General features: G+C 39.1%; 1 protein-coding gene across 4 annotated transcripts in view; it reads left to right on the forward strand.

Annotated features, from left to right (window-relative positions):
- XIRP2 (xin actin binding repeat containing 2) overlaps positions 1–14,053 on the forward strand; it is a 693,081-nt gene that overhangs the window by 672,162 nt on the left and 6,866 nt on the right. For 3 of the 4 annotated variants that reach the window (XM_045033894.1, XM_011285335.3, XM_019838210.2), the window contains 2 exons: positions 390–9,696; positions 11,603–11,736. In XM_045033894.1, the coding sequence (XP_044889829.1) occupies positions 390–9,696; positions 11,603–11,697 (9,402 nt within the window). In that variant the 3' untranslated portion in view covers positions 11,698–11,736. The remainder of the gene's footprint in view (positions 1–389; positions 9,697–11,602; positions 11,737–14,053) is intronic. The other variant, XM_045033895.1, reaches the window with a different exon arrangement.

Here is a 14,053-nt window from a genome sequence, read left to right on the forward strand (position 1 = left end):
GTCAATTTTAAATGTCAGATACTCTGCTTAAAATTCCAAGGAAACAAAATAATTCTCAAAAGTACTTTAAGACTTTTACTGTTATCTCTCTAGATTACTCAGCACAGTATATTAAGTAAAGGAGGCAGAAAAATCAAGATTATGTGTAAATGTTAAAATACTGACTTGTTGATGTATTGAATGGGGAATAGAACCCTAAAAGTGCAAATGAATTATAGGAAAGATAGTAACAAAACTGAATATTGCTTCTAAGTAGGTCTTTAAAAGGAGTCTGTCTTCTGCTGTTTCCAAAGGAGATATCATAGCAAGTGGACAGGTAAGGGACAGTGCCTAGGAAATCTTCACCACTACACCCATTTTTATAAGATTTGACTTTCTTTCCCTTCAAGATTGAAAGTGAATATGAAGAGAGTTTAAAACCATCATCAGTTGTGGGTCCCTCTTCTACTTCTTGCACTTCGACCAGCCAGAGGAAGGAAACATCAACCACAAAACATAGCACCCACAGTGCCACTTCCTCAACTCTAGCACAAGTTAATGCCACCCCTACGGGAAAGACAGAAGAATTTCCTCCTCCCCCACCTGAAATATTTCAAGCTCCAATAGATGCGACAGCATTTTCCCAGTCCCCTGAATTCCCCAACCCTCCTAGAACACCACCAGTACCCAAAGAATTATATTCTAAGCAAAGAAATTTGTACGAATTAAACCGTTTATATAAACACATCCATCCTGAGTTGAGAAAAAACTTAGAAAAACATTATATCAGTGAGGTTTCTGAAATTGTCTCTAGTCAAGTGAACCCAGGGAGCTCAGTTTTAGCAGATGTGCAACAAGCCCGGTATGTTTTTGAAAATACAAATGACAGTTCTCAAAAAGCTCTGAACTCAGAAAGAGAACACTTGGAGTGGGATGAAATTCTGAAGGGGGAGGTGCAGTCCATGAGATGGATCTTTGAGAATCAGCCATTAGATTCCATCAACAACGGCTCGCCAGATGAAGATAACATCAACGGGGGCATTGCTGATCAAGAAATCATTGCTGGTGGTGATGTGAAATATACAACGTGGATGTTTGAAACCCAACCCATAGATGCACTGGGTGATCATTCTTCTGGCATGGAAGAAAATGCTGAGAAAATTCCTGAACTAGCCAGAGGAGATGTCCGCACAGCCCGGTGGATGTTTGAAACAAAGCCATTAGACTCAATGAATAAAATGCACCAAGGTCAAGAAGAATCAGTGGTAACCACCATAAAGGACATCACCGGTGGGGATGTCAAGACTGTGAGGTATATGTTTGAAACTCAACATCTGGATCAGCTTGGACAGCTTCATTCAGTGGATGAAGTTCACCTTCTGCAACTCAGGTCTGAACTCAAAGAAATTAAAGGAAATGTGAAGAGAAGTATAAAATGCTTTGAAACTCAACCATTATATGTTATTAGGGATGGTTTAGGCCAAATGCTAGAAATTAAAACTGTTCACAGAGAAGATGTTGAAAAGGGAGATGTGAGAACAGCACGTTGGATGTTTGAAACACAGCCCTTGGACACAATTAACAAGGATATCACAGAAATTAAAGTTGTCCGAGGAATATCCATGGAAGAAAATGTCAAAGGTGGGGTGAGTAGGGCAAAGTGGTTATTTGAAACTCAACCTTTGGAGAAAATCAAAGAAGACTCAGAAGAGGTCATCATTGAAAAAGAAACAATAATAGGTACAGATGTCTCCAGAAAGTGTTGGATGTTTGAAACACAGCCATTAGACATTCTAAAAGAAGTTTCTGATGCAGATCCTCTAAGATCTGAAGAGATAATAGGGGGTGATGTACAAACTACTAAGCATCTATTTGAAACACTTCCAATAGAGGCTTTAAAAGATAGCCCTGATGTAGGAAAACTTCAAAAAATTACTGCCTCTGAAGAAGAAAAGGGGGATGTTAGACACCAAAAATGGGTTTTCGAAACCCAACCTCTGGAAGACATTAGAGAAGATAAAAAAGAGTACATACGAACAGTGAAACTTGAAGAAGTTGACAGAGGTGATGTAAAGAATTACACACATATCTTTGAATCAAACAATTTAATTAAATTTGATGCATCACATAAAATACAGGTGGAAGGAGTCACGAGAGGTGCTGTAGAGTTAAATAAATCACTCTTTGAAACAACACCACTATATGCCATTCAAGATCACCTTGGAAAATACCATCAAGTAAAGACAGTCCAACAAGAAGAAATCCTAAGAGGTGATGTACGGAGTTGTAGGTGGCTCTTTGAAACAAGGCCCATTGACCAGTTTGATGAAAGCATTCATAAATTCCAGGTAATTAGAGGAATATCTGCTCAAGAAATACAGACTGGAAATGTGAAGTCTGCTAAGTGGCTATTTGAAACTCAACCTCTTGATTCAATTAAATATTTTAGTAATATGGAAGAAGTAGAAAGTAAAACTGAACAAGCTACAGATATTGTTAAAGGGGATGTCAAAACTTGTAGATGGCTTTTTGAAACCCAACCAATGGAGTCTCTTTATGAAAAAGTTTCATTAATGAGTGACTGTGAAGAAATTCGTAAAGGAGATGTCAAAGCCTGCACTTGGCTCTTTGAAACTAAGCCTCTTGATACCATAAAAGATGACTCTGAAGCAACAGTCAAATTGCAAACTGTAAAACAGGAGGAGATCCAAGGTGGGGATGTTCGTACAGCATGTTTTCTTTTTGAGACAGAAAATTTGGACAGCATACAAGGAGAAGAAGGAAAAGAAATCAAGGCCATGGAAATGGATATCCAAGCCGGAGATGTCTCCAGCATGAGGCATAAGTTTGAAAATCAGTCCTTAGATTCTATAAGTTCCAGTTCAGAGGAAGTTTTGAAAAAGATCAAAGCCCTAAAGACTGAAGATATTCAGAAAGGCAATGTTTTAAATTGTAGGTGGCTTTTTGAAAACCAGCCAATTGATATGATAAAAGAGAGCCAAGAAGGTGATGAATTAGTTAAGACAGTGACAGACATACAAGGTGGGGATGTAAGGAAGGGGTGTTTTATTTTTGAGACTTTTTCTTTAGATGAGATTAAAGAAGAATCTGACTGTATCAGTACCAAGAAAACAATTGCTGAAGAAGTAATGAAGGGTGACGTAAAAAGCTATAGAATGCTCTTTGAAACCCAGCCACTCTATGCAATTCAAGACCGAGAAGGGTATTATCATGAAGTGACAACAGTTAAAAAGGAAGAGGTGATTCATGGAGATGTACGAGGAACGAGGTGGCTTTTTGAAACAAAACCATTAGACTCAATTAATCAGTCAGAGACTGTGTATGTTATTAAATCTGTCACACAAGAAGACATTCAGAAGGGAGATGTTAGTTCTGTCAGATACAGATTTGAAACCCAGCCATTGGATCAGATTTCAGAAGAATCACGTGATACCGTGTCCACTGTAGACTATATTCAAGGTGGAGATGTAAAAACAAGTAAACAACTTTTTGAATCTGAAAATTTTGATAAGAATACATATATAAGAACAGTAAGTGTCAATGAAATACAAAAGGGCAATGTTAAAACATCTACTTGGCTGTTTGAAACGCACACTATAGATGAACTGAGAGGAGAAGGGTCAGAATATGAAAATATCAAAACTGTCACCCAGGAAGATATACAGAAAGGTGATGTTAAGCAGGCAGTATGGCTTTTTGAAAATCAAACTTTGGACTCTATTAAGGAAGCAGATGAAAGCACCACAAAAATCATCAAGGAAGAAATCCCTCCTTCTGATGTCAAAACAACTACATGGCTCTTTGAAACTACACCACTTCATGAATTTAATGAAAGTAGGGTAGAGAAGGTAGAAATTATTGGCAAGAGCATTAAGGAAACGTTGGAAGAACTCTATTCTCAAAAAGTTATTGAGGCTCCTGGAATTATCATTGAAGCTGATGAAGTTGGGGATGTTCGAATGGCAAAATACAAGCTAATGAATCAAGCCTCTCCTGAGATACAGAAAGAAGAAATTATTAGGGTTGATCTCAAAAATATAATGGTGAACCTACTCTCCAAACGAGACTATACAAAAAGGGAGATTTTGGTTAGTGAAGAAGAGAAGGGAAATGTTAATTTGACCAAAACTCAATTATTAAACAGATCAACAGAATTTCATGCTGAAAAAGAAGAAATAGTGAGTGGTGATGTACAACAAGCAATAAAAAACCTGTTCTCTGAGGAAAGATCTGTAAAGAAAGGCATTTTAATTCAAGAAGATGAAAAAGGAGATATTAACATGACTATCTATTGTCTTCTTCATGAAAACACTGGTGACACAATTGAGCGTGAAGAAGTAATAGGGGGTGATGTGAAACGTACCATTCATAGTTTGCTATCTTCCATATCAAACAATAAAATATCTGAAAGGGCTAAAATCGATGCCTCTGAGAGGGGAAATGTTCAGTTTTTCACAACATGCATAGAAATTGGAGCTTTGGATTATCTTAAGCAACTCCAGACAGGGTCAAATGAAACACTAACAGCTGGGAAACAAGAAAGAGAGGAAGAAATAATTGGTGGTGATGTGGAGGGCACAAAACTGTTACTGAAGAAAAGGCAATCTCGGGTTGAACGTACTGTTAACGAAACTGACATCATCCCAGGAGATGTGCAGAATACAGTTAAGGTTTTTATGACAGAGCCTCAGACTACATTTTGCAAGACACCCAAAGAAGAAATTATAAAAGGTGATTTGAAATCAACCCTAAATTCCCTCAACCAGGCCATAAGTCAGAAAACAGTAGCTAAAACAGAAGAAATTATAAAAAGTGACATGCTGGCCACATTCAAGTCACTTAAGGAATCAAGCCACCAATGGAAAGAATCTAAACAACCCAATGCCATCCCTGATGATATTGAGAAAGCTATTGAATGCCTTGAAAAGACTGCAAACACAAGGACAGAAATCCTGAAAAAGGAGCTTATCCGAGATGACCTTGAAATGTCATTAAGGAATCTGAAAAAAGCACAGAGAGCTTTTAAAGAGGTGGATAAGAAAAGTGTAATGAAAGATGTGAAGGCGGTGATGGTAGGTTCTTCAGAAGAGCAGAAAACAAAGATTCATCAGATGGCCGAACAGAGGGACAAAAAAAGTGTTCTTCAGCCAAGACCAGGACCTTTTGAACCAGCAGCCAGGTGGCAAGGGGGAACAGATACTCCCAATCAAACTACAGGCAAATCTTGTCATGGGAATTTAATAGAAGAAAGAACTGAACTTAATCTTCCAAAAGCCCCAAAAGGCACCGTAAAGATTGTCATAGATCGTGAACAAAACAACGACGCTCTTGAGAAAAACCTTAGAAGACTATCTAATTCACACCACAAAGCTAGTAAAAATGTGTTGGAATCAGGGGACAAAATGGGTGTCTGGATGGATACCACAGCAGAACAACATTTTGGTGATGAACATATGAGCAGACAATTGACTTCAACTGTGTCAGCTAAGGAAAATCTAAAAACTAAGGAATCAGAGACAGTGAGAGAACAGAAGAAGGATGCGGTCTTTAACTCTACCCAATCTGTTGATAAAACAATTGGAAGGCAACAGACTCAAACTTGCAAACTGAGAAATGACCACCAGAAGATTGAGTCTTTCTCTGTAAAGAGTCCAAAAAGTACCAAACAGACTAAAATATCAACAGATAAACAAAGCCCTAAGCCCAGTCCAACCCAGAGTCTAGTCAACAAGACAGTTGTGGAAACTTGCGAAGTTTCGGAGGACTTTCAGAAGCAAACTTCGTTAAAGCAAGAAATACAATGTTCTAGTAAAGGTACAAGGAAGAACATGAACCCTCAGCCAATTTTGCCTATAGATCAAGATATATCAAATACAACAGAAGTAAAAGTCTCCCCAAAAAGCCACAGTAAATTTAAGGCAAGTGACAAAAAGCAGGCTGATGTTCATCTGAAGAGTCAGGACTTTCTAATGAGGACAAATACTTCCACAGACTTAAAAAGGGCAATGGAAATGTCCTTTAATTCAATCAGCTTTAACCCTGAAAAGAATTTAAAAGAAAGTGAGTGTTCTCTTCCACCTCCATCTCCACCTCCTGCTCCACCTTCCAATGCGTCGTCTGAAATTGAATTTCCTCTTCCTCCCCCACCTCCTTTAATGATGTTGCCTGAAAAAAACGTTTTTCCTCCCTCACTGTCCACAGAGATGATAAAGGCTGAATTTGAAAGTTTCCCAGGCCTCCCTCTTCCTCCACCACCAGAAGATGAGAAATCTGAATGTCTGTCAATGTTTCCGCCACCTCCCCCTCCTCCAACCCCATCTCTTAAACCATCGCATCTCCTTCCCTCCTCTGTTCAAGAAAAGCGAAGTGGAGCAATCATACAATATTCCCAAGAAGAAGCCTCAAGTTCTCAGCAAACTCATTCTCAGGCTAAAGTCCTAACAGGAAAATCGGGAGTAATTTTGCCACCTCCCACATTCCCCAAACCCAAATTTTTCAAACAGATGGAGGATAAAAAGAATCATGGTTCCCCAAGAGGTGAATTGGAAAATTCCCCACCAGATATGGAATGTAAAGCCACTCCCTCGAAGGATCAGAAAAAAGTAATAATGGTGACTAGCAGTGAACACACAGAGATGAAGCAGAACTTATCTAGAAATCTTGATGAAAGCAAACAATTATCTATGGACTCTAAAAGATCTCTCTCACAGACAGTTCCAGAAACTTCACAACCCAAGGAAAACACAATAGCACCTCTGGTAAAATCACATTCATTCTCAGCAGGCTCAGGACAACAAAGTCCAAAACCTTATATGAGAAAATTTAAGACACCTTTAATGATTGCTGAAGAAAAGTATAGACAACAAAGAGAAGAGCTTGAAAAACAGAAACATGAGAGTTCTTGCTACAAGATAGTCAAAACAGAAAGCCCAAATCAAAATATGTCAGAGTTGAAAAAGGAAGTGCTGTTACAAAAAACAAATGAGGTGGTTCCCCTACCCGGAATGGACTCTCAAAGTCATTCTCAAGTACTAGGAGTGGGCGTGGATAACCCGCCTTCCACAACACCAGCGGTGACGGTTGCTGCCGAGGGGCGCCAACGTACTCTACTAGCCTCAGAAGACAAAGATAGCATGGAAAAGGAAGTTTTACAGAGCTCGAGGGACACGCTACAATCTATATCAGCTTGTGAAATTAAACAGAGTTACCAGGAACGTAAGACACAACAAGCACAACAGAAGTATGTGGAGGAGCAATTGCACTTGCCCCAAAGAAAACCAGTTTCCCCAAGTTTCACAGTTAAGAGTACCAAGCTTCCAACTGCAGATCACAAATTAAATGAAACAGACCACATCTATGAAAGCCACAAAAAGCAATCTGAAGTTGATGTTCAAACCATTAGCAAACGACAGTACCAGAAAACTGAGAAAACTGAAGCAAGCACTGAATATAGTAATGAGCAATCTGTAGCTGAAAAATATTGTCAATTACCTAAGAAGGAGAAAAGAGTAACCATCAAATTGCCTACAGAACCCACAGGGAAAAGCCATGAAAATAAACTCAATATAGTTCATGAGAAGCAAAGGGAATATAGAGAATCTGAGAGCAGGAAACTTCCAGGAAACGAAAGAACAAATCAAGAAGCATCAATGACTGGTCCAAAGGAAGAGAGACTAACAGTGGAAAGAAAACAAGAACATTTGAATAAATCGGCACAGAAGGTAGTCAAGCAAAAGGTTACTGATGTACATCTTGATTCACAGACACAGAATTTTCAGCAAACACAAATACAGACTTCTGAAAGTCAAGTTGAACATAAAAAATTGCCCGAGCCGTATAATAAGCTGCAGGAAGAAAAATGTCTTGGAGTCAAGGGCATACAACAGAAACAAGTCTTTTCTAATACTAAAGATTCAAAGCAAGAGATTACACAGAACAAATCTTTATTTTCCTCTGTGAAAGAATCCCAGCAGGATGATGGAAAATGTGCTATAAATATATTGGAATTCTTGAGAAAACGTGAAGAACTACAACAGATTTTGTCTAGGGTAAAACAGTTTGAAGCAGAGCCAGATAAAAATGGCCTTAAAACATTTCAGACACTGTTAAATATTATTCCAGTATGGCTATTAAGTGAAGAAAAAAGACAATATGGAGTTTGCATTGCTATGGAAAATAACATAGAAAAAATCAAAGAAGAAATAACGCATATTAAAACTCAAGCAGAGGAAATGCTTATGTCCTGTGAGGATATAATTCAAACAGCCATGATATCCTCCAAAGCAGGAAAGCAGAGGCATAAACCCACCAGCCTTAACGAAACGTTACCTAAAATGCCTAATGTTAGCGAACAGCAAGAAAATACGATTGTAGAAAAAACAGAACACTGCCAAGTAGCAACTCACCATGAAGCAACTGCTCACAATCATGTGAAAACCCATCAGGAAATTAAATTAGATAATAGCAAGATCTCTCCTCCCTCCTTAAAAACACGCCCACCGTCACCAACTTTTATAACAATCGAGTCTACTGCCCGGCGAACAGAAACCTCTACTAAGGATGAGCTCTCTCAGTCCCCTAAAAAGGACAGTTTTGCTGAACCATCGCCAAGAACTCCCATGGCACAAACATCTAGAGTTGGCAGAGCAGATGCGTCCCCTCCGCTGCCCAGGAGTCGCTCTGAGCAACTTGTCAAACTCAAAGACACCACTGCAAAGCTGTCCAGAGGGGGCGTCCCGTGCACATCAGGAACCCCGGTTCCGATTGTGGAGAAAAGGTCTGAGATCGTCGCGTCTCCTGCAACACTTCGTCGTCAAATTAAGATAGAAACCCGTGGTAGGGACTCTCCACCCACAATCACAATACCTATAAGTGTAAACCATGTAGATAGTGGTTCCTTCAGAGGATCCATGGAAGCTCAAGAAGAAGTTAGGCAAGTGGAGAAAAGGGCGACTTACTTTCACAAAGACGCTGGGAATTCCGCGCAGCGCCTCCTGCCGGACACTGAAAGTTTTGACGCGGTGGAAATCATCCGCAAGGTCGAAGGGCCCCGCCGCTCAGAGCACACGCAGAGGTTTGAAGCCGCCAACCAAACTGTCCAAATGGCTGAAAATTTCGTGAGTGACCATGAAAATGAAATAAACAGATGGTTCAGGGAATTTGAAGATGGCCCAGCTTTTGAAGCAAAGTCAAATAGAAGAGTTTATACCAATGGAGAAACAAACCATAATATTAAACAAGAAAGTCATTCGTTTTGTAAGGAGGAATTTGGATTAACATCTCTAGAAAATACGAGTTTTACAGGCTTTTCTTGCAACCGTCCTAGAGAGCTACAAGAAAAAATCTCTGTCAAGCAGCCCAGCGTCCGCTCTGAAACAAGGACGCTAAGTGAACATTTCTCAGGTGTGGATGCATTTGAGGGCCAAGTTGTTGGGTCGAGGATGACGGTCTCTTCATCACATAGCTCAGAAGCTGGCAAATCTGGCTTTGACTTCAAGCATGCCCCGCCAACCTATGAAGATGTCATCGCTGGCCATATTTTAGATATTTCTGATTCACCTAAAGAACTCAGGAGGAATTTTCAGAAGGCATGGCAGGAGAGTGAAAGCGTTTTCAGAAGCCTGGGCTGTGCAACCTCAGATGCTTCTGCCACTGAGATGAGAACCACCTTCCACGAGGACTCTGCATTTATCAGTGGTAAATGAGAGTGTGCAGAGTGTGAAGATTAACCCGCTTAAAGGCACATGTTCCATAGCTAGGATGGCTTGCAGTTAGAAGGGTGCTTGGCAATAACCAAAAACTAACAGCTTTCCCTGGTGGAGGATCTCCTTCTCTTTACAATGCTCGCTCGCTCTTACTGCTTTCTTTTCACAAAAGCATCTAACACAGGATTCATCTGCACTGTGTGAGAATAACAACATAGATTGATTGAGACCTGTATTTGTCAAGGTAAATAAGAGTTGAGGTAGAGCAGCAGATACAATCATTGTTGCTGTGATAGCATTGACAATTATATGTAACAGTGTATTTATTAATAACGGTATACACATAGCACATTATTTATATTTTTATTAAAATTTAATATTTTATCCACTTGTTTAAGACAATATGAGGTAATATCTATTGGCCTACTGTTGACATATTTTTAACTGCCAGATTTGAGTGGTGTTGTGTTTGAATTCAACACAGCCTGCTAATAACCCAAGAAACAATTTATACCCTTCATGTGTGCTTTCATGATTTGTATTGGTTGATATCTTTGATGAAAATATACATATGGAATTAGACCTTTTGTATATAGAATTATTGTTATTAAATTGGATGAATTAGTGTTTTCTAATGGCACTATTTTTATTCTATAACTAATTTCATTTCGCCTTTCTTAAACTCCAAATGATAGTTCACTTGGCCTCATTCACACATGAACATGGACAATACATTTTAAAAATTTGACTATATTTAGAAGGAGGGAAATTCAAAACACATGGAGTTAGTACATATTTTTTAACATCAGAAAACACTATTTCTTTTTATTTCTCTGCATTTTACAATTAATGAGGCTTGACAATAAAAAGATTTGACATAATTAATGTGCACCATTAACGTAGTCCATTCTTTTAAACAGATTGAAAGGAATAGGAAGTTTAAAAATAAAAACTGCTGAAACCAGTAATTATCCCTCTATCATATTTGCAACATATGTGTCTAGTTTATCAGATTAATATGACTTCTTAATGTGCTTGCTTCTGGCATAATCAAGCAAAGCTGTCCAATTAATTTCAAATGCTCAGTTTCTGTTAAGATAGCTAAAAGCATGTAGAAAAGACAAAAGAGGAAAAATAAACCCACCCCATGTTAAATATAGAAATATGTGTCCTACCAAATAAACAAAGGAGATCTCTTACTAGCTCAAATTGAGCATCGAGGCTCTAAAATACACACTTATTTGTAAAAGGAACCCTGAGCATATCTGCCTTTATATATAACTTATATGAAAGCTTAGTTTGTCTCATGGGATTGTAGGGAGGATCAAAACAGTACTGAGGTGAAAGTTCTATGTCAGTTTTGAACCACTGTCTAAGCAGTACTGTGATTCACAGGAGCTGGCAACCACCTGAGCACCGCAGCAGGGGGCCACAGGGATGATATAGCCAGGGAAGAGGTAGGGAACATGTAAAAGGCAAACGTGAGAATCCCAAAAGCCCTACAATCTAAAGCCATTTAGATTGAGGAGAAATGGCCCTGAACATCTCAACATATTCAGGAGTCCTGCTGTATTAAAGTTAGGAAAAGGTGTCACAGAGCCAACACGAAGTCATCAAGGAAATTATTTAAACGAATACGATATCCTCAGCTTTAAGAGCTACGTAGGCACTCTGGAGAACTCTCTCCAGGATGTTTTAAAATGTGAAAATGTTGGGCATTGATGTTCCAGAACCTCACACCTGATGGCAGGATAGTTTCCACAGAAGTGCTGTTAGGACAGGAGTCTTACGAGCTTTTACTTTAACTGCATGGCTAGTCAATATACTGTTATTTGTTTTGGTTTTGCAGTGTGATTGAAGACAGCATCATATAACCTTTGGTAAATTTTTATTTTTAGAAGCTGCTGCTCCAAGACAAGGCAATATGTACACTTTGTCAAAAGACTGTTTATCCAATGGAGTGCCTAGTAGCGGACAAGCAGAGTTTTCATAAATCCTGCTTCCGATGCCGCCACTGCAACAGTAAACTGAGGTAAAATGTTCTGAGGTCTGTGGCACAAATGCTGGAGGAGCCTACAATATACTTATAACATCATGTTTCTAGAAGATACAACATTTTCTAGATCTTGCTGTCATCAGTTAACACAACTACAAAAGGGGGTGTTGTTGGGTTCTTTTTTCTCAGGATGGCAGTGACCTTTTCCCTTTTGAAATATTGCTTTCTTAATCAAATCCAGAAAGGTTCCTTTTGTCTAAACCTGGAGATCACACAGATGAGAAAAATCAAGAAATTCTGTACAAATAGGCATTTTTGAGTTACCACTTGAGTCGGAAGTCTGGATTCTACTTTCAATCTTATTATATTTTACTTGAAAATATATTTATTAAAAATGTTTTTAAGTTTTTTTTCAAAGAGAGAGAACACAAGCAGGGGAAGGGCAGAGAGAGACAGAGAGAGAGACAGAGAGAGAGAGAATACCAAGCAGGCTCTGCATTGTCAGCACAGAGCCCAATGCAGGGCTCGAACCCACAAACCTGTGAGATTGTGACCTGAGCCAAAACCAAGAGTCGGTTGCTTAACCAACTGAGCCACCCAGGTGCCTCATTAAAAAAAACAAAAGTAATGTTTATTTATTTTTGAGAGAGAGAGAGAGAGAGAGAGAGAGAGAAAGCAGAGGATGAGCAAAGAGAAATAGAGATAGAGGGCCCAAAGAGAGTTTCTACACTGACAGCAAAGAGCACAACAACGCAGGGCTTGGACCCACAAACTATGAGATCATGACCTGAGCCAAAGTCAGATGCTTAACTGACTGAACCACCCAGGCGCCCCTTATTTATCTATTTTTGAGACAGATAAAGTGCGAGGGGGCCTGGTGCTGGGCGGCAGAGAGGGAGAGAGAATCCCAAGAAGGCTCTGTGCAGCACAGAGTCCAACGTGGGGGCTCAATCTCACAAACTATGAGATCATGATATGAGCCAAATTAAGAGTTGGACACATAACCAACTGAAGCACCCAGGAACCCCCAACCTTATTTTATTTTAAGTAAGCTCTGTGCCCCACATGGGACTTGAACTCAAGACCCTGAGATCAAGAATTGCATCTTCTACAGACTGAACCATCCAGGCACCCCTTAAGTCTAGATTCAAGATCATGAGTCAGAAAACTTGTTCTGTAAAGGGCCAGATAGTAAATATTTTCAATTTTATAGGCCATACTATTTCTGTCACTACTCAACTTTCCAGTTGAGTGGAAAAGCATCCACAGATAACTAAATGAACAAGTGTGGCTGTAAACTAATGGGCCCAGTTGTATTCCAGTAAAACTTCATATACAAAATTAGGTGATGGTCTAGAGTATACCTATGTCTGGGTATTGTGTCTAAATAAAAGAAGAAAAAATAAGAATGTAGAGTATTGTCAGTGTCAGGTAAGATATACTAGGTCTTTTTTGTCTGTTGTTTTTTGTTTTGTTTGTTCCTGTCTGTTGCAACAGAAGCACTGTATCAATACAGTAACAAATGCATTTTAATGAATGTGGCATTTGGTGTGGCTATAGTCTGAGATGCTGAAATTGTAATTATTTTGCCAAATCCAGTGTGTATCAGGCTATATCTTTCCTGACTTAAACTGACAATGTCAAACACCCTTTACTGCAATGTTTTTTTTCTTTGGTTTCCATGACGCCAGAGTATAATAGTTTCGTCCTACCTTCTGGGTGTTCCTTCTCTGACTCCTATGTGGGTGACTCTTTTCTGTCCATTACTGAAATGTTAGAGTTCCTTAGGATTCTGTTATGGCCATTTATTCTTCTGTTTATATTCTTCATATATATAGTTTACTGCATCCACTTCCATGACTTTAATCATCATCCATGTAGAATAACTCTGAAATCTGTACAGTAGCCCAGTTCTCTTCTCTATCAGATGCTTATATCTCAATGACTAGCATTCATCTCCAATTAGATTTCTCACTTGTACACCAAATTCAATATGCCCCATTATTTTTTCTGTCTTCTGAAATTCCTTCCTTGACTTCTGGTCTGTATGCTAGTCTCTCAATAAATGACATTAACACTAACTCAATGACTGAAACATGAAGTTACGTTTCAGTCCTTCCTCTTCTTCATTCCCTATACCCAAGCAATGACCAAGTCCTATAACTGATATCCCATAAATGCCTCTTGAGCTGTACATTTTCCTCCATCCCCACAGCCCAGGCATCTTCCAAGCAAGTGTCGTCTCTCACCTGTACTAATGCAACAGTCTTTCTAGCAAATTAGCCTCCCTGCCCCCATTATCTCTTACCTCCATTACTACCAACAACTTGCCCCAGTACATGCTCCATGATGT

This window comes from Felis catus, chromosome C1 (assembly GCF_018350175.1).
Source record: "Felis catus isolate Fca126 chromosome C1, F.catus_Fca126_mat1.0, whole genome shotgun sequence".
NCBI lineage: Eukaryota > Metazoa > Chordata > Mammalia > Carnivora > Felidae > Felis > Felis catus.